At 45.8% G+C, this 22,671-nt stretch overlaps 1 protein-coding gene across 8 annotated transcripts; it reads left to right on the top strand.

The window, feature by feature from the left end:
• The first annotated feature begins 1,427 nt into the window (after nt 1-1,427).
• On the top strand, nt 1,428-20,033 carry LOC130143517 (putative ankyrin repeat domain-containing protein 20A2). 8 transcript variants are annotated; one of them, XM_056326203.1, is made up of 14 exons: nt 1,428-1,748; nt 5,756-5,870; nt 6,090-6,263; nt 6,371-6,477; nt 6,995-7,132; nt 7,910-8,049; nt 11,463-11,513; nt 13,798-13,831; nt 13,911-13,980; nt 15,250-15,310; nt 15,903-16,096; nt 16,806-16,860; nt 18,538-18,599; nt 19,724-20,033. In XM_056326203.1, exons 1-14 carry the CDS (start codon nt 1,543-1,545, stop codon nt 19,844-19,846), a joined length of 1,530 nt encoding a protein of 509 aa, XP_056182178.1. In that variant the 5' UTR covers nt 1,428-1,542; the 3' UTR covers nt 19,847-20,033. The 8 variants fall into 8 exon arrangements, with proteins under 8 accessions (XP_056182178.1, XP_056182171.1, XP_056182175.1 ...); XM_056326196.1 differs by having other exon boundaries at nt 16,806-16,962; nt 19,724-20,032; XM_056326200.1 differs by having other exon boundaries at nt 15,903-16,066; nt 16,806-16,962; nt 19,724-20,032.
• The last annotated feature ends 2,638 nt before the right edge of the window (nt 20,034-22,671 follow it).

The following is a 22,671-nucleotide window of genomic DNA, read 5'->3' on the forward strand; positions in this document are numbered from 1 at the left end:
AGGCTTGATAAAGCTGTGAAGGCTCATTCCAGAAAGCAAAATGAAGGTTTTAGGAGCTGTACCATTATTAGCGATGAAGAAAAAGAAGGTATTTCAAAGGGCTGAATCTTCTCCCTAAAAAGTGGTACCAGATTCCTGTCCTGTTGTCATCAATATTTTCACTGCTAATCACAGTGAAGTGTGTCCCTCTCTCTGATTGAGGATTTCTTTCCCATCTCTCCGTTTTTCACAAACTCATTGGCAAGAGACAGTTTCTAATAGGAAGAAGTGTGCTGCCAAGGTGTTCCATGAGTCAAACCATCTAGGGTATACTGGACTGTGACATCACCCCAAAACCTTATGGTACTTATAATAAGGTTTCACCACGCTGAACTACCTAGCGGCATCACCACAGCAGTAGAATAGGAGGATGGTTCCCAACTTATCTACACCAAAGGCGTGACCTGTCTTTTGATTTCTGGACCACGTTTCCATACCCTCAGTGCGCGTTTGTGTTCTTTTGTGGCAGTGCCAGCTCGGCCACATTTACTGGAAAGTAACTTTCTGACCCTGTCATGGCAAGGCAGGTAACTAGATGGTGCCTACAGCCCCCCCCAGCCCCCCTCCCGCTATATTAACCCTTGCTGTTTGATCCTTTGGCATCCATTTGCCCAGGGCTAACGATGGCACACAAGCAGGACTGCTCAACAAGCTAGGAGGCAAACTGCTCGCAGAGCTGTTTTGGCCATAACTCCCTGACGAGATGCCCTTGCCCTGAACGACAAGCGCTTCCCAGTTTGAGCCATTTGCTTTTAAAACCGACTCGCCCGAGCCCCCCAGCGTGCTCGCAGCGCGGGCCCCGCCGGGGCCAGCGGGGAGCTGCTGCTGCCCGGTACGCCGGCACCCCCCGGGCTTCCCGGCAGCGACCCGAGTGCTCTGCGGGGGGCGCAGCGCCGCCGCCACCCGCCGCGCCTCTCGCTGCCCCCGGCCCCGCTCGGCAGCGCCGCGGCCGGGCACCGCGCAGGAGCCGCCGGCCACCGCGGGGCAGGAAGTGACGTCACCCGCGCTGGACACGCGCCGGAGCAGACCCCGCCCCCGCCAGCAGAGCCCGCCGGCCGTTTAACCGCCGCGCTCGCCGCTGAGGGAGGCGCTGTCCGCCGCTGCCGCGCTGAGGAGCAGCCTGTGCGCTCGGCTTCCCGCCCTCTGGTGGTTCGCTCCGTAGACAGCCGTACCGGGCCGCTGCCCGGGGCCCCGACCCCCCGATCCCCCTGCCCCGGGGGCCCCCCCGATCCCCCGATCCCCCTGCCCCGGGGGCCCCGACCCCCGATCCCCCTGCCCCGGGGGCCCCCCCGATCCCCCGTCCCTGCCCCGGGGGTCCCCCCCGATCCCCCGTCCCTGCCCCGGGGTCCCCCCCGATCCCCCGTCCCTGCCCCGGGGGCCCCCCCCGATCCCCCGTCCCTGCCCCGGGGGCCCCCCCCGATCCCCCGTCCCTGCCCCGGCCCACCGGCTGCCTCCCGCCGTCCCTTCCCTGAGGCGGGACCGTGCCCGCGCCCCTGCCGCGGGATGAAGAGGTTTTTCGGGTTCTGGAGGAAGAAGAAGGGGCAGCCGGCAGCGTCCGGCAGCGCCGCCAAGCCCTTCCCCACCGGTGCCTACGAGCTCCGGCTGCAGGAGCTGGGCAAGCTGCACCGTGCGGCCGCCCGTGGCGACCTGGGTCAGGTGCGGCAGAGACTGAAGAAATGCGGCATCGACGAGCGGGACACGGCGGAGCGGTAAGCGGCGGGGGGCAGCAGCGCCGGGCGGTGCTGGGGCGGGGTGCGGGGGGTTGCGGGCAGCGCCGGGACCCGCAGGTGCAGCTGCAGCCGCCGGCAGCTCAAGGGCGCTGGGAGCGAACGGCAGCATCGCTGCGGGGAGCGTCAGCCTGGGCGGGGAGCCAGGCCTGTGCTGCCAGGAGCCCTTGGAGTCGGCCGAGCATCCCCCGTCTTGCCCCGGCCCCCTCCGTGCCCTCGTTCCCGGGGGTGCTGCCTTGCCTGGGGGCGCAGGAGCGGCAGGGGGCCGGCAGCAGCCTGGCCAGGGTGGGTTGCAGAAGGAGCCTCAGGGCCATTCTCCAGGCTCGCTTGGAAGGCAGAGTGCATGCACCTCCGAGGCCTCGGCGTGCGGGGTTAGTAGTTGAGCTGAGCAAGCTGCACTGCCTCAGCTGGAGTAAAAGAGGGTAAGCACTGCGTTTAGGAAAGGGTAAATGTGCTGTGTATTGGTGCTGTGTGGACGGTTGCCTGATGTGCCTTTTGTGACTGTGATGTTGCAGCCAAAGCAACATCAGTCTGATCTTAGGTGGCAGTTACTTTGCTGTTTGCTCTGTGGCCTTGGTACAGCTAATTAGTGCCTTGGATTGGAAAATCTGGGCAGTGCCATGCAGAGGGAGCTGCTGCTTCTGGCAGGTGGTGTGATGTGTGCTTTTGAGTCAAGCACAGCAAGTACTTGGCAGTTATATTTTAGGGAGAAGCCCTGGGCTGCAGCATAGCTCCTCATGATCCACCGTAAGCATAAGGGAATCAGCTGAAGTTTTTGGGTCTTGGATGTGTCGAGCTGTTAATGCCTTTTCTGAAAAGACTCTGAGTCAAAACATCCATGACATTCAGAGGAGATGCTGGTTTAATCGGAGTACTTCAGCATCCTGGGCTGTCTTTTTCTGAAGACTGGACTTTTGCCAGCCAGCTAGCTTATTGCCCTGAAAACACCTGAAACTGTCTAGATTTGTAGGAAGGCGATGAAGAGTGCAGCCAGTCAGCACGTGGGCTGTGTGCCTGAGTGTTGCCAGCCAGTATTTGTTTATGCAGCTGCAGGTGGGGGATGCCATTTAAGGTGGCTTGAGTGCACTTCTGTGCATAATTCAGCTGCCAGAGTCAAGGTGCCCGATGGCATTTATGGAAATAGTTCGGAAAGTTTCTCTCTTTTTCTTCTTACTGCTTCCTGATTCAGTCAGCAGTCAGTCACCAGCTCTTAGCAGACCCTGGTACGAAATTTCGCTAGTTTTTGCGTTTCAAGTTCATCTTGTCTAGAAAGCTTCTTTTCCTCTGAAGGGTTTCCTTCTGTGTGCCAGGCAATTATCAGTGTTATAACAGGACAAATAAAGTCACAAACTGTAAAAAACCAAGCCGGGGGCGGGGAGGGGAGAGGGAGGGAAGAAAGAAAAGGCAGCATACTATGATGAGCACGGTGGTGGTTTTGCCGTGATAATGCCCAGTGCTGAAAAGCGAGGCTGAGAGCAATTTGGTGGCCAGAGCCTGCCTACTTGCTGCAGCCACTGCCCTCTGTACCAGCCATGAGGGTTGCAAGGCCACCTGTGCCCTCTTAGTGCTTGTGGGTGTGATGTGTGTTGTGAGTGACCACCAGATGCAGTTGCGTTTCAGGGCTTCGTGTTGGAAGACTTGGTATCATTGGAAATAGAGGTGAAGAATAGGAAATAATGCAAAGTAACGGCAACAATGTGTGCATTGGTTGTATGAATATCTCAGGTTTGCTGCTCAGGATTTCCAAAAGCAAAATCCTGCACCAGGAGCATGGCAAGGATCACACCAACAGGTTCCTTCCATAAAGTGGGTCCTGTAGCCCATAAGACCTCCCGAAAGTACGCTTGATACAGCATCAGTTAGGAGCAGGCAGCTTTCAGAGGTGGTCTAGCAAAACCTTCAGCCTCACTGACAGAGACGGGCACAACTCTGTAGTTGGAAGCACTGTGGGCACAATGCCAGCTAGTCATGGATCCTGGGTCAGAGCTCATCGCTAAGGGAGATTGACCCTGTCAGCTGCCTGTCAGACTGAACTCCAGCGCTTTCATTGCTTGGCTTGTAGCTGCTGGGTTGTCGGCTCAAGGGCCATTCAAAGTGTGTACTGCCAGCCTGCTGTTTCCCAGTGGGGTTGTTTCGTGGCTGCTCAGGCATCAGCAGTTCTCTTCTACTCTGTAGGTGATCAGCGTAGCAGCAGCAGGAGCAGGAACAGAATCTGGGCAGTGTCCCCAGGGCTGGGTGGCAGAAGAACTTCGGTGTTACTGGAGGCCTCTTGCAGGGACAGGCAACCCTGAGCACTGGTGTTCTCTGCCAGCCTGTTCCCTGAAGTGGATCTTCTGTGGAGCACAGCAGGCCTCGCTCCAAGCAGAGCCGTCTCCTGTTGACAGACTGAGAGGCTTGGTTGAGGAGGACAGCAACAAGTCCAAGTTTTCTGAAGGCTTTTCTGTTTGCAGAACTGATAGTGACTACTTGACGTCTGTCATGCTTCCTAGTGGTTGGTAGTAGCAGCTTTCAGATGATTGTGGACTCCTTCATAACCAGTTCTGGTTAGCTTTCAGATAATCTCAGTCAGTCGTTTCTTCAGAGATGAAGAATCCCGCATGTTTCCATGGGAATTTCTCAAAAAGTGGTGGTAGTTGCTCTTGAGCTACTCCTCTGTCAGTGCTCCAGTCTGTTCCCTGTCTGTAGCAAGACATTCCAAATTCTTTGAAGTTTTCTGTATTTCTCTCATCCTCATCTTTGTTGCAGTGGAGGAGGATGTCAGCTGCCCTGTAGCAAGTATCTGTGTTACAGATTACTGTGTTTCTGCATCACCTGCCACTGCATTTGTGTACCTCTCCCTTTCCATTCCCCCTTAGCCAGGGAGCTGTTGTGCTCCTGTCTCAGCAAGGTACCCAAACAATTGCAAGGCTAGTTGAGCTTTCCTAAATACAGAGAAGGACCTACCTGCAGCGATGTGGTTCAGAACCAGTGCTGGTGTTCACCTCAGTTCTTGAGGAACTGTGGGATTGTTACTGCATCGCCTTCAAGGGAGGAAGGTCCCAGCTGTTTTCTAGCTTGTCTTCTGCTCTGTTGGGACAGGTGTCCTGCAGAGCAGCAGGTGCTTTGCTTTTGCACAGAGTGAAGCTTGTGCTGATTTGTGCCTCTGATTTAGGGGGAAACACATGCAAGGACTTTCTGGGCAATTTCTTTCAGTATAAGTAGGCTGGTTAATTGACATCAGACCTAAGATGTTCTGTGGTTTGAAGGAGGGGTTTTTTGTTTGGTTTTTTTTTCCTCTGGCAAGGCTTTAACTTGAAGAAAAGAGTTTCATTTTCTTATGCTGGTCATGTATTATGGAAACACAGTATTCCCTCCCTGGAGAGGACTTCCTCTGTAGTAGGCTTATTATGACTATCGTAGTTACACGTATCTGAAGGGTCGGGTATTACTTTCCTGTACTCAGGCTTACAGTGTTCTGCTGTCTGGTTTGCTGCATGTAATGGGGGGCACTTTGGTGCAAGTGAGTACTTGGTTTTGTTGCAGTAGTAAGCAAGCTAGAGAAAAAGCAGAAATCCTCGAAGTGCAGGGAAACGCTAATACTCTTTATATAAAGCCCATCTACATCTCTGAGACACTTCTGGCACGTGAATAATCCTAGAACTTAGAGGGTTGCTTGCCATAGTTCTCAGATTCCCAAGCTTTGGTCTTTTTTGCTGTGCCACAGGTGTAGTCCTGCTGGAGGCAGTGACCACCACCTGGGCACAGGAATCTGTGCAGATTAAGTTCTAGAGTGAAGGAAATGGCAGCTTACTAAGCAGATGCTGCGGAGGGGTTTTGCTGGCCAGTCTCGGGTGTTTGGTGCGCAACTGCTGTTACTGGTAACGGAATGAGAAATCTTTTCTTAAGCTTGCTTTGTGCAAAGTGAAACTTGTGGTCATAACAATTTACCACAGCCTGAAATTATTTCTCTAGTTGTCTGTTTGTGCTAATTTAATATGTTTAACTTTTAGGACACCTCTGCATCTCGCTTCTGCGAATGGCCATGTGAATGTTGTTACATATCTCATAGAAAACAAGTGTAAACTAAACCTTACTGACAGTGACAACAGATCACCACTGATGAAGGTATGTGGAATATGTTATGCTTGTCAACTGTGCATTAAATGAGAGGTGGCTGGAAGGATTCTTTACACAGCTCTGTGTAGAAGCATGCATGTTGTAATCAGCGTGGAATAGGCATATGTTAGCTCAGCTTTGAAGGTGCTCTTATTTTCCAGCATTGGGAAGCTGGGGCAATTGTAACAGAGTGCTGGCAGTTCTTCCTTTTTTGCGTGTTGTTCCCAGGCTGTACAGTGCCAGCAAGAAGAATGTGTAGCTATTCTGCTAGAGCACGGTGCCAACCCCCATCTGGCGGATGCTGACGGCAACACTGCCCTTCACCTTGCTGTCCGATCTCCTAATACAACCGTAGCGGGGCTGTTACTTGAGCATAATGCCAATATTGATGCTCGGAATAAGGTAAATTTTTGTATTTGTTGAAGAAGTTCTTTCAAAAAGTTGTACTAGTATTTCTCTTGTAGGGTTTTTTTTCTTTTATTTTTAAATGTATTTATCTGTCCTCTCAGGAGGGAAACACTCCGCTTATTCTTGCTATCTCTGAACGTCATGAAGATATAGCAGAGTTTCTTCTGCAGAGAGGAGCTGATGTGCATGCTCGAGATCACTGTGAAAGGTGAGTGGTTTGTCAAAACTCTGCATGGGTCTCTTTAGTATTCTTTAGGTTGGATTAATCAGAGGCATGAGAGTGAGCTCTGAAAAAACCCGGGGAGCCACATAGCAGCTATTTCTGTGTGACTTGTGAAAGCACATCTGCGCTTGGCTGTTGTCATACCTCAGTGGGTGCTTTCCTCGTTGAGGGTTACAAGAAGGCATTGTCTGTGGTGGCCCTTCTGGCAGGAAACATGCTGTTAGCTCAGCAGCACTGCCTCAATTTGAAAAAACATCTCCTGCATAGTGGCGTAGTTTGTACGTGAGTGTTGTCTATGTGGAAGCTTTGTCTGAAGATTGAACGTTTGCTTGTTTTGACTCCCTCTTGCATTTTATGGTTGCTCTTAATATTTAATGAAAACTGCTTTTTCTTTTGCTCATTCAGTAATGAGGAAAGTAGTTTTTGAGAGCAAACAGGAATAAAAATAATTACAGTGTCTGTGTCAAATGATCTACTTCATAACATATTTTTGGTGTTTCAGAACCCCACTTATGACTGCAGCATCTGGTGGACAGCTTAATTTAATAAAAGCTCTTCTTCGATATGGTGCTGATCTTTTCCATAAAGACAGTAACGGATGGACAGCTGAGGATTATGCTGTTACTCATGGATATTCTAGGTAAATTTTTGACTTTATTGTTAGAATAGGTTGTCAGTTGTCAGTGTGGCTTTTGAATGTTTTTGGTAATAGCAGCAAGGTTTAATGGTGTGTTGAAAGCTTCAGGACAGACAGTGCTCGGTGACGTCTTCTGATACGTATTGTTCCCTGTGTCTACTATTAATCTGGATGTTGAAGAAAATTTCCGCCCCGAATTGTCTGTTAGATGTCAAGTTTTGATGCTAAACTTGCACCTGCCCAATACAAACTCTAAAACATGTCTGCATCCTACAGTTACCCAGAGGTAGAATGTGGCAAACTGAAATGCATGTCAGTCCTCTCCTCAGACCAGCACCATTGTCCTTACTGACTTCCACTACAATGAGCAGGAACTACCAGCCTTTTCTTTCAGAGATCTAACATATCCCTTTTGTTAAAATCTTAAGCAGTTTCACCCCTCTTATGGATAGCTTTGTACCTGTGCGTATCCCTTCTCTAAGGTGGTTATGTGTGCTTAACAGCTAGGCTGAAAATACTGTGCCGAGCTGGAGCTAATAGCTTCATAGGTGTGGATATGCACCTCTAGAGTGAACGTGACTGTAGTGAATATTGAAGTAGGTAGTAGCCGTGCAGTAAGTTCTGTGTGTATTACTCTCAGTGAATGCATACAAGTATATGAATTCCTACGGCTATGAATACGTGTAGGGTGGATAAGTGGCTGTTAACTGTTCTATTAAACTGTATAAGCAAGTATGTGGTTGTTTTTACCAAATACGTTTCTTCTCTTTCCCTATATAGTCTTTGTACACAACTGGTGGCATACGCATTCTGGGGAGACAGAGACGAAGGTGGTGCACAAGGCGACACAGTACCTGGCATTCCTCACCGGGCCAGAGCTGCTGGCTTGACGTTGGGTGCACCTGCTGTGGACAGAGGAGGTAGGATCTTTAATCACGCAGGAGCTCACGAGGAAAATCACTGTGGCCTTTTCTTTAGGGGGTTTGTGTTGTCAGCGCTCGCTGTGTTCGCCGTTGACTTTAGGGGAGGCATCAGGTGGAGTAGCACAAGAAGCTTTGTGAATATGCTGACTTGTTGCTGGTTGGAGGTGCTTCTTGTCAGGGGTGAGGACAGCTGCGGTTTGTGTGCTACGGGCCCACGTACGGGGTTGTTGCGTTCTGCCTGCCAGATTGCCCATCTGTCTAGGTTTTCATACCGAGAGAGAAGGGGGACAGGGAAGGAACTAGGTGAGTGGTTTTGGGTTTGGGGTGTGTACTTGTACCTGTAGATGGCCATTCAGATTGTGAAAACAAATTGCAAAAGGTTCATCCTGAGTAGTTGTTCATCTTCCTGTGGTTGGGAAGCAACAGATGAGTTAGCAGGACTGTACATGTCTTGTTGATTTCCACTGAGTTTGTGCAGTGGTGTTTTAATATTAATAGTTTCACCTGCACTAAGCTGCTTTTAGTGAGTTGTCTTATTTCTCAGCATCAGTTACGGTTGTTTCTGTGTAGGTGCTGTAGAGACATACTTAGGAAAAATCGTCTTGGAAAAGTCACTTGGTTAGAAACAATAATGCAACTTCTGTGTGTACTGTATCTTCATGGACATAGTTTGATTCCAGTAAAAATAAATAACACTTCTACTTCCAGTAATTTTATGAAATAAACGTTAAAAAGTCCATATTAACTTGTGATCCAGAAAAAAAATTGAATTGCCTTGTTATCAAAAAATTAGCTCCTTCAGTGAGTTCATTTTAAATTAAAAAAACCAAACAAACAACTCCTTAATTTTTAAGATCCAGTCTATGCTTATGAGCTCATATAGCCCTAGAGGAATCTTAGAAAACTAATCTTTTAATATAGATCGAACTTCTTGTACTTTACATCTCAGGCCCTACAGTGGGAAGTTCTATCCTTTCTGGTTTTTTTAAGGGTGTTACATCAGAACTTTGTGGCAAATGGGCAGCAGACAGTGTTCAAACACAGTTTATTACTCCTTTTTTAAATATGTCGTGAAATATGAGCAAAACATGGGCTATTTTTCCGAGTTCACTTTTCCCAGATAGGGGAATTTAATTTAGAGCCAAACTTTGTTCCTTTGACTTAGGACTAGTTATTTTGATCTAGTCAGCGATGTGTAAAGTTTCTTGATAGACTGAAGGAAGATGCGGAGGTTTTTATATTTTATTTTATTTTTGGAAAGGGCTTGGTACAGGTAGTTTAATCAACAAAATGTTGCTTTTACCCAAACAGCACTCTGTGGCTGCCTCCTGTGCACATAGATAATTGCTGTGGTACCACATTGTGATGACTGACAGGCCCGGGTTATTTTAAAATATGTGGCTTGAAGAATAATACTGTTGTGTGATTCCAAAATTGATATGCCCTCAGGGAAATAGGGGTTCTTGAACCAAGTGATTTGCTCGGTTCCTTGAAGACAGTAATACTACTAGCATAAGTCCACAATGTTATGGGAAATCCTCACTTGAAGAGGCATAGTAAGTGTGAAGAGCATATTTATGTGGGTTAAGGACTTGGGAAGAGAAAGTGTGCTGTGTTCTCAAACTGTTCATAGTAGGGCTTGTTTTTCTTGAGTAGTACGAATCTTTTTCTCCTTGTGCTCAGTCTCCTGGAAAATGACCCCGGCCTGTTGAGTGAGAGGGATTAGTAGCATGCAGGGAACACTTGGTGGCATTGATTCTGCGGTCTCTTGCTTGCACCCACAAAGCACAGGTCCTGCATCCTGAGTCCCTTTGACAGGCTGCAGTAAAAGCTTTGAAGCCCCTGTTAGAGGAGAAGCTAGACTGATCTTGAGACAACGGAGGAATACCCACTTTGAATTCTTTGTTTTAATCTTGCTCTTCATTCCTATTTTTCTGGGATCTTCAATGTAGTCCTTCCTCCTTTTGCTACTTTTGCACTTGTTGAACATTGTTCAAAATACTCGCCTCTAGTGAGCAAGTCGGTATATTTAAGAAGTTGGCTCATGCTTATTTGAGTGTATACTTTTTGTCAGAACACGAACGTTTTTGTTGATTACAGACAGACTTGCAAAAACCTCCAAATGAATGGCTTCCACCTCTAGCATATCGAATGACAGACTTTTCAGATTTGAAGTTGAAATTTCTTTGGCAAAAAGTAATTATGCATTTTTTCTAAAAGCGAGGGTTCAGATTTCTAGTATGTCTTCAGTGGCAGCTTTTTTTAGCTGCTGCACTGCGTATTGGTGTATTGTTCCTACAGAAACCATTGGTTTTTCGTCATAGAGCTCTTGGAAAAGAAACGAGTGCTTCAGTGTGCTTTATATCTGCTGTATCACCTTTTAAGAAAATTGAGAAATGGAGAAGGAATGAGAAACAATCTTGAGGTCCTTTTTTTCACTCTTACGTGTGTGTTTTTGATAGGAGTCCTCTTGCCACGTCCATTCCATGTATTTGTGGTAACATCAATATAAGCAGGACTCCCTGTTGCTCTGAGGCAAATGTTATGGCCTTGTCACACAGACGTTTGGTGTTGGGTAGCTGCAATAACAGAACCACACCATTCTTACTAAGTAGGATGGGTAGAGCAGGCAGATGGTGATTTGTATTCTAAAGCTTCTGTTCCACAACATAGACACGCGTACACACACAAGCACACATGCATGACACTCACAGCAGTCAGTGCACCCGTTCTGGTCCAGTTGTGGCCTGCCCTATAGCCCTGGGGGAACAGGGTATTCACTCTGACTGCTTGTCATGCCTGCGTTCTGGCTGGTGGCGTAGCTTCTCTCTGTGAACAGTTCAGCATGGTCAAATCAATATATGCAGGGCTTTTACCTCAAACTGAGGTAGGAGGGGGCTGTGTCTGCATCAGGCACCATCTGACACAACTGGCTAGCATATCTCCAAAGTTTGTTGGCACCTACAGATTTTTGGGATGCTTAGACGGAGGGATTTTAAGTGTGCTGTATGTATAAAACACTCTACAAAAATACGAAGGAATTGCATTGGTAGTCAGTGCTGGGCAAGGACTAGTCAAGCTGAGAGAAATGCAAAGTTGGCAGGACAGTAAACTGCTACGAATCTGTTTCGGTGTTTCAAAATATTGGAATATAGGTATTCTACAATGGAGCAAGTAAATGAAGTTACACTGTTTGACACTGTCCCTTAAGAGTAGAGTTCTGTAGGTTGTGATAGGTTTGGCTTCTACTTCTTGTAACTGTAGAGTAGGCTGATGGTCACAGTACATTCTCCCATTGCTACAGCTTTGTTAATGTACTGGTTAGGTTTTCTGCATTTCTGGGAATTCACATTTATTCTGGTGTCCTTGTTTGGTCTGTCCTTGACATGGCTTTCCCTAAATGGATATAGGAATGCCACAATCTCCTAGCCAGACATCAAGAACAGGAAAACCAAAGAAAGGTATTCTATACAGTAGCATTTCAACTGTGAAACATGTTGCGTGATGTACAAATACTAACACACCTGTGATGTTTATTATCTTGGAGGTCTCTATTCTGATGGTTTTGGTTTTATAAATTAGGTTTGAGAGCAGGCTTGGGGTGCTTTTTGTTGGCATGTTTTGCACAGGTCCTTTATTACTGAATTGAGTGATTGCTTTGTGTCATTAGTGATAGTAAATAATATTATTTAAAAAAAAAACTCTTCTGTTACTCCAAAATGAAAATGGACTTCAATTAAAGTAGAAACAAGTGATCCCTAGATACTACTTTTCTAGATCCCACTTCTACGGTAGGGCATCAAGATCTGTCTGAAAACTATCTCATAAACTTTCTCTCTTGCTTTTTAAAGGAGAATGGGAACTGGTTTTGATCATTGCTTGAAGTTACTATACATGGAAAGCAAAAGTTCAGATAACTTACTCAACATGATATGCCCTTTGTTTTCTTTTCCTTTTAATGATTTTGTCTAAGACCTCGGTTTGGCTCTCATCATACAACTTTATAGAAGGCTACCAATCTCCTATTTATAAGCAACTTCGTTTTGTGATGATAGTTAACGAGAACTAATTATCGAGGACTTGAGGAGTGCTGAAATAGATACGATGTGGAGGCTCTATTTGTTTTTTTCCTTTCTGTCCTGGGAATTGAAGAGGCCTTTTATTTCATCTTAGTTGTTGATAATTGAGAGGTTTTCGCACTCTTCAGGCTGGATTCCTAGAGTTCAGGTTTCTTTAGTGCATCAGTGGTGTGCTAGAGTGCGCTATGGTTGAGTTTGCAACATGTGCATCTGGGCCACGCTGCCGTTCAGAGGGATCTTGACAAGCTGGGTAAATGGGCTGTCAGGCCTGTCTTAACAGAATTCAGCAAGGGCAGATGCCAAGTCCTGCACATGGAAAGGAACAACCATTTGCTACAGCACGTGCTGGAGCTGCCTGGCTGGAGAGCTGCTTTGCTGGGAATAGCCAGAGGGTCTTGGCAGAAAGTGAGCTGAGAATGAGCCAGCAGGGTGCCCTGCCGGCTGAGAGGGTTAACGGTGTCCTGGGCGGTATGAAGAGCAGCGTAGCCAGGAGACTGAGGGAGGGGATTGTACGCTGCTACCTGGCAGTCCCTGGCTTGTGTCCAGCTCCCTGGGTATAATTTTGAGCCCCCAGTGCAAGAGAGAGTGGTCTTTCATCCGTGAGCGAGTTCGGTGGAGGGCCATCAAACTTTGCCAGGAGCAGGACTACTTGCCTTTTGGGGAGAGACTGGGGGAACTGGGCTTGTTCAGTGTAGAGAGGAGATGACTTTGAAGGGGACCCAGCAGCAGCTTGCAGCACGTGTAAGGAGAAGCGGGAGACAGGTGCCTCCCAGTGGTGCGTGACAGGAAGCAAAGGTACAAGAGGCATAAATGGAAACAAGAGAATTTCTAATGGAATGTGGGCAGCTTCACCATGGTGAGAACAGTAAAACAGAGAGGTTGTGCAGTCTCCCTCCTTGAACGGTTCAAGATCATACTGGAAAATTCCTGTGAGCCTAATCTGACCTCAGAGCTGAGTCCGCTTTGAGGAGGCGGTTGGCTGAGAGACTTGCCGAGGTCCCTTGTGACCTGATTTATCCTGTGGTCCTGTGTGCCAGTTGCTTTCTTAATTGATGAAAGCTTGGAGCGTAGTATAGATTGCCCTGGTTACGCCTGTCTTGCCTGTTGACTATCCTTTTTGGTGCAGCATAGAGACCTGCTGGGGATTTTTCTACCTGAGGATAGGCATTAGATCTTGGTTATGCTTTTTGATGTTTTTTACCTTTTCAGGATAACCTGTAAGTGGGTAGAGCACCAGCTAGTAGAGTATATAAACCAGTAAAATCTCTGTCAACAGTGTGTGCTTGTGTGTGCAGTATGAGTACTTCAGCAGTTCATTTATTTACTGTCTTGCTAAAGCACCAGTATTTTGTTAACTGTTTATTAACGTAGCCTATTCATGCTATGCTGGGCTTTTTTTAGTTTAGAGGTAGTTCTTAAACTTTTAGGTATAAAAGTTCAAAGGAGATATAACTCTAGTCTTTTTTGTTTTGTCAATTCAGTGTGACTTGAAAAAGCAGTTGTTTGGAAATGCATTCATTCATTCATGCTGTCTTACGTAAAGTTGACTCCCCAAAGTTTCATTCTGCTATGACATGTAGAGTTGTCCAGGTTAAATGTTTGTATGTGCTGGTTGGTTTTTAGCATGCCAAATCTAATTTCAACATGTCAATTAATGTTTGAACAGCAACAGACGACTTGTCGCAAGGAGACTCAATCGGGTAAGACTTTAAACATACCCAGCACATACCTGAGGAATGATTGGAGAGACGCAGTACTCATTTTGCTTTACTTTTTAAGAAGCTTGGAGAAAGAGGGGAGCGATGTCAGTTGGCGTGCTTCTGAGGAAGAGCTCGATTTTTCTCCCAAGGTATGGTGTATTTACAGTAAATGTCCTGTAAAAATAAGTGATCTGAAGGCAAGTTTTCTGGGGGATTGAAAGAAACTACAGTTCTAGCCAATATTGTTTTCTCCTTAGAAGCAGTCTCTGACCTGCCAGCCTTTTTTCTGCTGTGAGTTTTTCCTAAAAGACCTGTAGCTGTGGCAGAGCATGCAGCAGATTTGTGGTTTGAGGCAAAAGAGCCATAGGCGACGAGATAAACCCCCACAGTTTTGTTTGTTCTTGGTCATTTGAGTCAGATTTTAAGTTTATAAGTTACTAATATAACCTGCTCTGTTCTTCCTCAAACACTGTTAATGTTTCCTGTAGATTTCGTGATAGAATCCTAACTGATAAAGGGCACTTTTTAATGAAGATGTACTGAAATTCTTCATCACCTAGTTCTCCTCTCCTCCTCCTCAGGTTACTCAAGAGTGCTCAGCGGATGAGTTACTCAAACGGGTCATCTTTTTTTCTTCTATTGAGATGGCATTCTGTGCTTGCATGTAATCTCACACTGCATGTTTTCCCTCTTTTTTTTTTTTTTTTTGAATATGCTTAGGCAGTATTCTTTTTGTCAGCTACAAGCTCTCAGGCCTTTTTTTTTTTTTTGCTAGTGTTCTGAAGAATTATTAACTTCTGCAGTGATGTCTGGAGCATCAGTTCTGTTGCTCTGGGATTCTGCAGCGATGAGGAACCGGTGTTCTAATTCAACCTACTCTGCAATACTGGAGATGCAAGCATGTTTAGTTTTAACATGATTTCATTTTCTTGCACTGATTTAAATATAAATTATGCATTTTTTGGGCATGTTTTTGAAATTTCAGGATATTGTGGTGAGTGTACTTGCAGGGACTAATTAACGCAGTAAGTCTAGGGTTCTTAACAGTTACTTCCCTTGTGCACACTTGCAAGTAAGCATCCAGAAGCTGCGATCTTAAATATAACTGAATTTTACTGAAGTACTACAAATATTAAACCCAGATTTTTTAGAACTGCTATGCATGTAACCATAGTTTTGGGCACAATTTTCAGAAGGGTGCCTGCACGGTATTTTGGGGGGTGAAATACTCACTGAATTGCATACGTGAGGAGTGTTTTTGTACTTAGAAGTACAGGATGGAGCCAGCACCTGACCATTATCAAAAGGACAGCCTGATGACATTTAGTGTTCAAGATTTGATGTGAACAAAAGATTTGTTGTTGTCGTTAGTGGTTTTTTTAAAAAAAATAATTGTTTTTTGGCTTCTTTATTTACAGAAGCTGCAGAAGCCAAACTTGACATTCTTAATGAATGTTTCCCAGCAGTTCAGGAAAAACAGTAAGCTATTTGGAAAAGATTGCATAGTATGCTAATATATAAAAGTAGATTTGCTAAGTCGTTTTTTAAACATTTCTTTTCCTATGGTAAATGAGAAAAGTAGCATTTTGAAAACACAGCACTTAGTCACTTCAGAAAACATAAGTCATGTTGTTAAAATGAAGCTATTAATCCCCTCCTAAGCCTTTGTCCCTGGCCAAGTCCTTCCTCCATCCTGCCCATCCTTGACTTGGTTCCTTTTCCAGACATTCCCAGATTACTCCATTAATCTGGTAACATGCCTGTTGCCATTTCCATAACTCCTTTTGTTGTTTTGACATAACTGCCATGTCTCCAAAGACGGTGAATAATGAAGTATCTTGCAAGTCGGTACCAAAGCAAACTGTCTTTCAAAATCTAAGTAATTTGCAAGATAAACAAGAAAGTTGGAACAAGAAAAGCATGATTCGGGTGAAGTTTCACAGAAATGATGACTCTGAGATGACAAACTGGAAAAAAGAGACACCTCAGCTTCTCTCGGATAGTTGTGGTCTTAAGGAGAAAAAGTCAAGCTTCAGTAATGGCTTTGAAAGTGATAACAGTTCTTTGTCAGCAGGAAAAAAACCAATGCTTGAAAGTCAAAGACCAAACTCTGTCTTTCTTGAACATGTGGATGATGAAGATACAGAAGAAGAGCAATGTGAAGTAGATAATAAAGTGTGTGAAGCGCTGAAACAAGGAAGTGAACACTTGTGCTTGAATAGGCATGAAGAAAACGTAAGAGCAGCATTTCACTCGAGCACCAAAGTAAGTTATATAAGGATGATTCAATCACAAAGGTATTTTCTAAGGGTAATAAAGGTAAGAACCAAAAGGTAAACTGGATTTCTGTTAATACTTCACGTATATCCATCTTTTGATCTTCCTTTTTTTATATTAGAAAATGCCTTTACTCCTAGCCAAAGCAGTTTCTTAGGTATAAGAACAGCGTTGGGCAGTATTTTCAATATTTTTTTAATTGGTTGCAGTGGTTTTGCAGGAAAACAAATAGGCAGTATAATTTTTCTGAAATAAATTCAGTTTTTCTCAGCTGTATGTACAGTTTTTTATCTGTCAAGATTTATTGCCATTTAGTAAAATACCTGGTGTGATGGCTGAAAGTGAGGAACCAACAAGTTTGAGTCAGATTGAGAGCAGGAAGTTAGTGATTTTCCTGGAGCAAAGTAGAGGAAAAGGAGCGTGTTCCAAAACAATGTAACTGAAATGAAAGCTAGAGTTAGGCTGACAGGAAGAATTGCTTCTCAGGAGCTTTGCAGAGCCAGGGCTAATGACTTAGGGCTAATGTCATTGCTGTCTCCTCAGAGATTCCCATGGAAAAACTGAAGGTGTTGTAAAACAAAGCTCGACAAAGTTTCCCTGTTGTCTTACACAGGAAAAGCATTTTTAAAGTTGTCGATGGGTGGCTAAGAAGGTGCTTGTTTCTGCTATTTCCAGCTGTTTGGTCAATCTCTTCTAGGAAAAATCACCTGAACGGGAAGAAGAGGAGAAGGAGCAGGAAAAGGAAAACACTGGTGAAGAGCTACGAACTGCAGTTGTTGAGGGTGTGAAAAATTCTATTTGTAATGATAGCCATCAAGTCCACAGTGCTTCCAAAGACGACACTGGTGAGAGAAGTGAGTTAGTAAATACTGATCCCAGTTCTTCCTCTATAAATATTAATGCACAGTAAATGAACTGAAATGGTGCTTGACTTCTGAAACAGTAAGTTTTTCCCTTGCCTGTGAACCCTAGTGGGCATTGGCAAGGAGGAAAGTAGCTTTTGTTCCTTTTCGTTCGTTCCTGAAGAACAAATTGTGGCCTTGGATTCCAAACGATGCTAAATGGAGCAGGTGTCATTCTTGGTTTTGTTGCTGTGTTCTCCCTGAAGCGATCAGAACAAAACGCACGGTTGAAAAAGAGGAGGATTAGAGAGTCTTGGTGTGACAGTAGTATTCCCCTTTCTGGCCCGTGCTGTCAGACTGAAAAGTTGTGATTGCTCTTGGCTGAAGCCTGGGAAAGATTTGAGTCAATCTGAGAGAAAGCTGTTCTGTTCCAGTGCCTCACCTTGTCCAGTTTTAAAACGTAGAAAGTCTCTCCAGTGCCACGCTTGTGTGTGCTCGAAAGCATTGCCCCGTCAGTCAGGGCTGAGCACTCCGGTACTCACCTCGGGTCTTGGAGCAGGAGGAGAAGGCACACTTTGCATTGTCTGTCTCCAGAGAGTAGAGTGGTGTGGTAGATGTTACCAGAGCGTGTGTAGCTGCTGATCAAATGCTACAGAGCGGGCCTGGCAGAACCTGCTGTATTCCAGGTGTTGTGCCTATACGTGCTCTTCTGTCGGTGCATTTTACCATAAGCCGGCATTTGGCACAGTGTAAGTAGTCCTAGCTGAGGCTGGAACCAGCAGTTCCCCTCTGCTAGGACGGGTGCCCTCACTGGTCTCTAGCTCCTTTCCCGTTTTTGTGTGCGTGTCTCCACGAGAGCGAATCCTGAATCAGTTTTACCTAACGGACTAGCTTAAAACAGAGAAATGAAGATAGTTTAATCTGGCCAGGAACCTACTGAGACTGAGCCTTGCGTGTGCCTAGTAGAGAAGAGATTGGGATGTTGGCCCCTGAGATAGAGACAAGTTGTGTGTTTGGGGTGAGATTTTGGGCTGTGAGCCTCTCCTCTTTTTAAATGGCAATGCTTAGGTGTCTACCTTCTGGGAAGGTGCAGGGTAAAAACTGCTAGGCAAGGAAGATCTTTTCTGGTAGCGCTACAAAAGGAGCATTGTTTCTTGCTGATCTTAGCGTGAAGATGTGTCGGGTGGTGTTTCTATGGTACTTCTTGTACAGTGGATAGTGGTAGTCAGTGGAAAATTCTGGAGCTGTAGACTGGAGAGCAGGTGACCTAGAACACTATGCCACAGGGCTGCAGCGTGGGGGAGCCTCTTCCTGAGCGTGACACAAGCCCGTGTTCACTGCTGCTTGTAGCTGTGTCAGCTGTTGTGCATAGCCATCTCCTGCTGGAGAGGAGGCAAGAGGTGGCGATCCAAAGGAAATACCGTGGTATGTTGTGTGCTGGGTGTGAAGAAGCCCTCGAATTCAACACTCGCTCCTTAGTTTGTCCTCAGCAACAGAACCGCTGTGCACCTTTTGGGCGCAGGGGTGATGGGGAAAAGCAGAGTGAAATAGAAGGGCTCAGTGTCTCCCCTCTTCCTGCATTTGTAGGTGCCCTGACTGCAGTGGGAGCAGAGGAAGAGGAAGATGCTGAATCTCCCTGGGATTCTGAGGTATTCCCTGTGAAGGACACCGGGGTTCCCAGTGGGGCGGGGGTGGGGAGCGAGATCCAGAAGCACTCGGAGCTTGGGCCCTGCCGCGGCTGAGGCTTATTTCCCCTTCTCCTGGTTCTGCTGTATGTTTGTAACTGGGGGCCCTTGAAATACTTGTGCTGTGTGCTAGCTGCTCAGCGAGGCTTGGGGTGAAGGTAGGTCGAGCTAATGATTTGGGTCTCGTGGCAACTGGCCCTTGCAGTTGGGTTTCTAGTACAGTATTGCGGCAGTGAAGTTTCTTGCTGCTTAAAATAGTCTGAGCTTCTCAGCGGGGCTGGCGGGATTGTTGCTTTTTCACCACACAACTCTGTTCCGCTGACGTGTTCAGTGGTTGCCCTTAGGGTCTGCAGCCTAGACGATGAGCTGCTTTGGGAAAGAGCCTTTCTACCTTTTTGGCCCTTTTTGAGAGTAATGTTCAACAGAGATACCGCACGTGCTGGCTGTGTTTGCCCTTTTAGTTCTTCCTGTCTGTGGTAATGGGTTAGAAGAAAGCGAGCAGAGTCTGTAGCTTACGCCCTCTGACTTTTCTTGTGAGGAAGAAGGAACTCTTCCCCACCCGCTTCTTAAAAATACAAGGCTCAAATGCTGCTGGGTTGTTTTGGGTTTGTTTTTTTTTTGTAGAGCCTTGGTTTCTGTAAGCTTTGTCTTGCTTGTCTTTGTTCAGCCCTTGCAACCGGGAGTAGCAATGTGTTCGCTCCCCACTGCAGGACGTGTGCCTGGGGAACATCAGCACAAATTTGAGTATCGGGTACGAGTTCAGTCGAAAGTTGGGCCCCCCCCAGACCTGCGGTTACGGGTTCGCAACCCACAGCTCGAGTTACCGTGTTAATTCTCTCTTGCGGCTGTGCAGTTTGCCAGCGTGACAGACTAGTTTAGATGAGTTGTGAGGTTTTTGCCCAAGATCTGAAAACACACAAGTCTGCTGTGATTTTCCAATATACTGTGCCTTGACGTGCCCTTTCCAAGGGGCTGATCAAAGGCTTTTGTGATTCCATGCTGTGCAAGTTGGCTTAGCAGGAACATTTTGCGTAGAAATGAGTTGAGAATTTGTACCGATGCTCACGCCCGTGTGTTATGCTCTACAGACGGATTCTGAAAGTCCGGAAGAAGGATCACCTGGTGTGTTGCTTCCAGCTGCAGACAGACACGGAGCACGCTCGCGGATTGTTTCAGGGGAGCGCCACACTGGTAACTTCGTGGTGGACTAAATGTTTGTCTGTAAACACGTATAGGCTGAAGTGAGCTTTTATCGATGTCTGCCTTAGGAATGCGCTTACGGTGTGGGTGCGCGCTATAGCAGTGAAGTGCTTAGTATTTGTTAATTAACACCAGCTCTCACGGCGCTTGCTGGCAAGTTGTAAGGGAAGTTACCTTGTTTGCGTTGCGTGTGTCCTTTGGATGTGTTTGTATCTCCTTGGGTTCGGGTTCTTGTGGCATAGTGCTGAAAGTGTATGTGGTTTAGGGCTGACCTGTCTGAACACCTGAACGTTCTTGGATGATAACGTAGCAGGAGAAAGCTATGATCTGGCCAAGCACTTTCCCCCCGTCTTAATTTTTGATACCTTGCTGTTATGCTTTGCCTAGGAGCTAAAATGTGACTGAAAGTTCAGGGTTTGTTGTGAAGGGCTTCTGCCTGTAGTTTGTGCCGCTGTCTCTTGAGCATCTGGAGTGTAGAATGGCAGGGAAGTTTTGCTGTTGGCGTAGAACTCTCATCTGAAGGATTTCTCCTTTACTAAACGGTCAGTCCTGCTTGTAGTGTAAGTATGATAGAATAGCTGAAGAAGCGTATCCAGTTTTAGTTTAGTAAGCTGGAAGCAAAACTTTAAAAGCTCCTGGGAGCTTGTAAATCCCCTTGCTGAGTAGTTGTCATGCTTTGTATGATTCTACTAAGAGAAGTTTAAAGTCAGCGTAAAAAGGAGGTAAAAGGTGATTACGCTAATCTTTCTAAGGTTTTTCTGTACTGCTAGACCACCAAGTTTACTGAAATCAAATGCTGTTTGCTTTTTAACCGCTTTTGTAAACATGAAAATTTTGCTGTGGAGCCCTTCTTAGTAACATTTCGTGCACTTCTTTCATGAGAGGACTCAAACTGTAAGATGACTAAAGCAGAGGACTTGAGAAATATAGGTGGGCCAGTAGATTGTGTGGGTTTGTAAATGATTTCCCTGTTGGCCAAAAAATTTTTAAAAAATTACATATTTGGAACTGTGCTATAAATGCAGATTACAACCAATTGTAAGGTGTTGGTTTTTTTCCTTTCCACACAAGCTAGACCCGAACAACCTGATAAGAACTAGTTTGCTTCTACCTCATGGAATGATGTGTATGAGGTGTCTGTGTCCGCACCCACGTTTCCTCTGTCCCATCAATGGAAAGGAAAATACTCCTCGACATTAAACACTTGTAGGATAATCGCAGTCGTAGTGCTGCTGGCCTGTTTTATGGTAATTCGTTACAGCAGACCAGCTTTGGCTTTTGAAATAATCTTTGTAGAAGGCAGGATTCAGCTCCTCAAAATAAGTATTTTGATCTTGTTGTTGTGTTAACAAGCATGTCCTTCCTGCTTCCTATGGATTGTCCTAGTTCTGTGAGTATTATTTCTTAAATCCAAGGCGCACGATGGGAAGCGTGCGTTGTCCATTTCTTGTATACCGATACAAATGCTGGATGTTGAAGTGGATTGAATGTTAAGTATCGCAGTCTCGATGGAATAAAGCTTGCGAGTAATACTTAGTTGTAGAAACTGCTGATGTTGAATGGAGTGAAAGGTACCTTCAACTAAATGAAGTAACACTTCCCAAAACGTTTTTTTACCTCCAGGCATTTTGGAGAACCCCGACAATTCCCAGGTAAGTATTTGTTTGTGTCAGACTGCCTACTTGTCCTGCTCGTTAAATATTATGTAGTTACTTTAAGTTTGATTTTTTTTTTTTTTTTTTTTTTTTTTTTGTCGTCATTGGGTTGTCTTTCATAGCTGAAGACCCCTGCATCTGTTTTGGAAATGAATGAAACCTCTCCTAAAAAAATGCAGCAGAAATCAGGTAATGTTCACGGCATGTAGTTCTGGGTTTAGCTTCGTAATCTTTCTAGACGGGAGTATTTAATAAAGCATCTGATTGATTTGTTTTGCGGATCTGTTGGAGGAATTTGGTTTAGGACACGCAGAAGATGTTGAAGGTGTTCATAACAATCTCTTTGTAGTGTTCTTTTATGAACAGAGCCATTGTACTTGCAATTTTCTTTCTAATACGAAATTAATGGCTCTAGCAAGGCATCCCGGGAGCAGGTGGTGTGCTGAAATATACCTCGGTGTATGCGTTTGCTCCCTCCTCTAGCCTGCTGTTCAGCACTGTCCATACCCTTCCATGAGGTACGCTTCCTACACCGTACTTGCTGTCATCTCCCCTTTTCAGGCAGTCCTGAAAGTCTGCTTTTCTTTCAGGGGCTCAACACCCCCCCCCCCCCCATTCCTGATTGTCTTGGTCCTTTGAGCATGTGCTGTGGCTGATTCCAGGCTAGGGGGCTGTAGGCTAGGCTGTCCAGGAGCTGCAGGTGAGCCACAAAGGGGAATTCTTGGGCTCGTGCCGTAGCTGTAGTTTGCAGGAATTATTACTTGCCTGGCTTTATCTCTACCTGTCTGGCAGTCGTTTTGAAACATGTACAAACACGTTCCTCTGAGGCTTCCCTCTCTTGTTTCATGGAAAATGACCAGCAGGCTCAGAGGCAGGGGAGGGAGGTGAGGAAGAGAGGCAAGATGGGAGGAAATGAGTGTCAGCGTGTTGTCAGGAATTCTTTTTTCTTTGGAAACAAGGCTAAAGTTGAGGCGGCTAGCTGGTCGGCTATGTATTGGGGAGAGGGTATGTAACCTTAATGGGGGTTTTTTGTTTCTTTGTTCTGAGGTTTATTGATTTGTATAGTTGATAATTTGTGTTGTATTTTGTATTAATCACGCTTGTTAATCGGATGAGAAACAATTTGCCATTCAGGTTTTAGAGTTTCTGCAATTGGCTATTGACAATATAAACCAGAGAGA

Source organism: Falco biarmicus, unplaced genomic scaffold (assembly GCF_023638135.1).
Source record: "Falco biarmicus isolate bFalBia1 unplaced genomic scaffold, bFalBia1.pri scaffold_36, whole genome shotgun sequence".
Taxonomy (NCBI): Eukaryota; Metazoa; Chordata; class Aves; order Falconiformes; family Falconidae; genus Falco; species Falco biarmicus.

Coding starts and splice junctions, on each gene's coding strand:
- LOC130143517 (XM_056326196.1), top strand. CDS start 1,543: ATGAAGAGGTTTTTCGGGTTCTGGAGGAAGAAGAAGGGGCAGCCGGCA. Junction 7,133..7,909: donor GTTACTCATGGATATTCTAG/GTAAATTTTTGA, acceptor TTCCCTATATAG/TCTTTGTACACAACTGGTGG. Junction 8,050..11,462: donor ACCTGCTGTGGACAGAGGAG/GTAGGATCTTTA, acceptor AAATGGATATAG/GAATGCCACAATCTCCTAGC.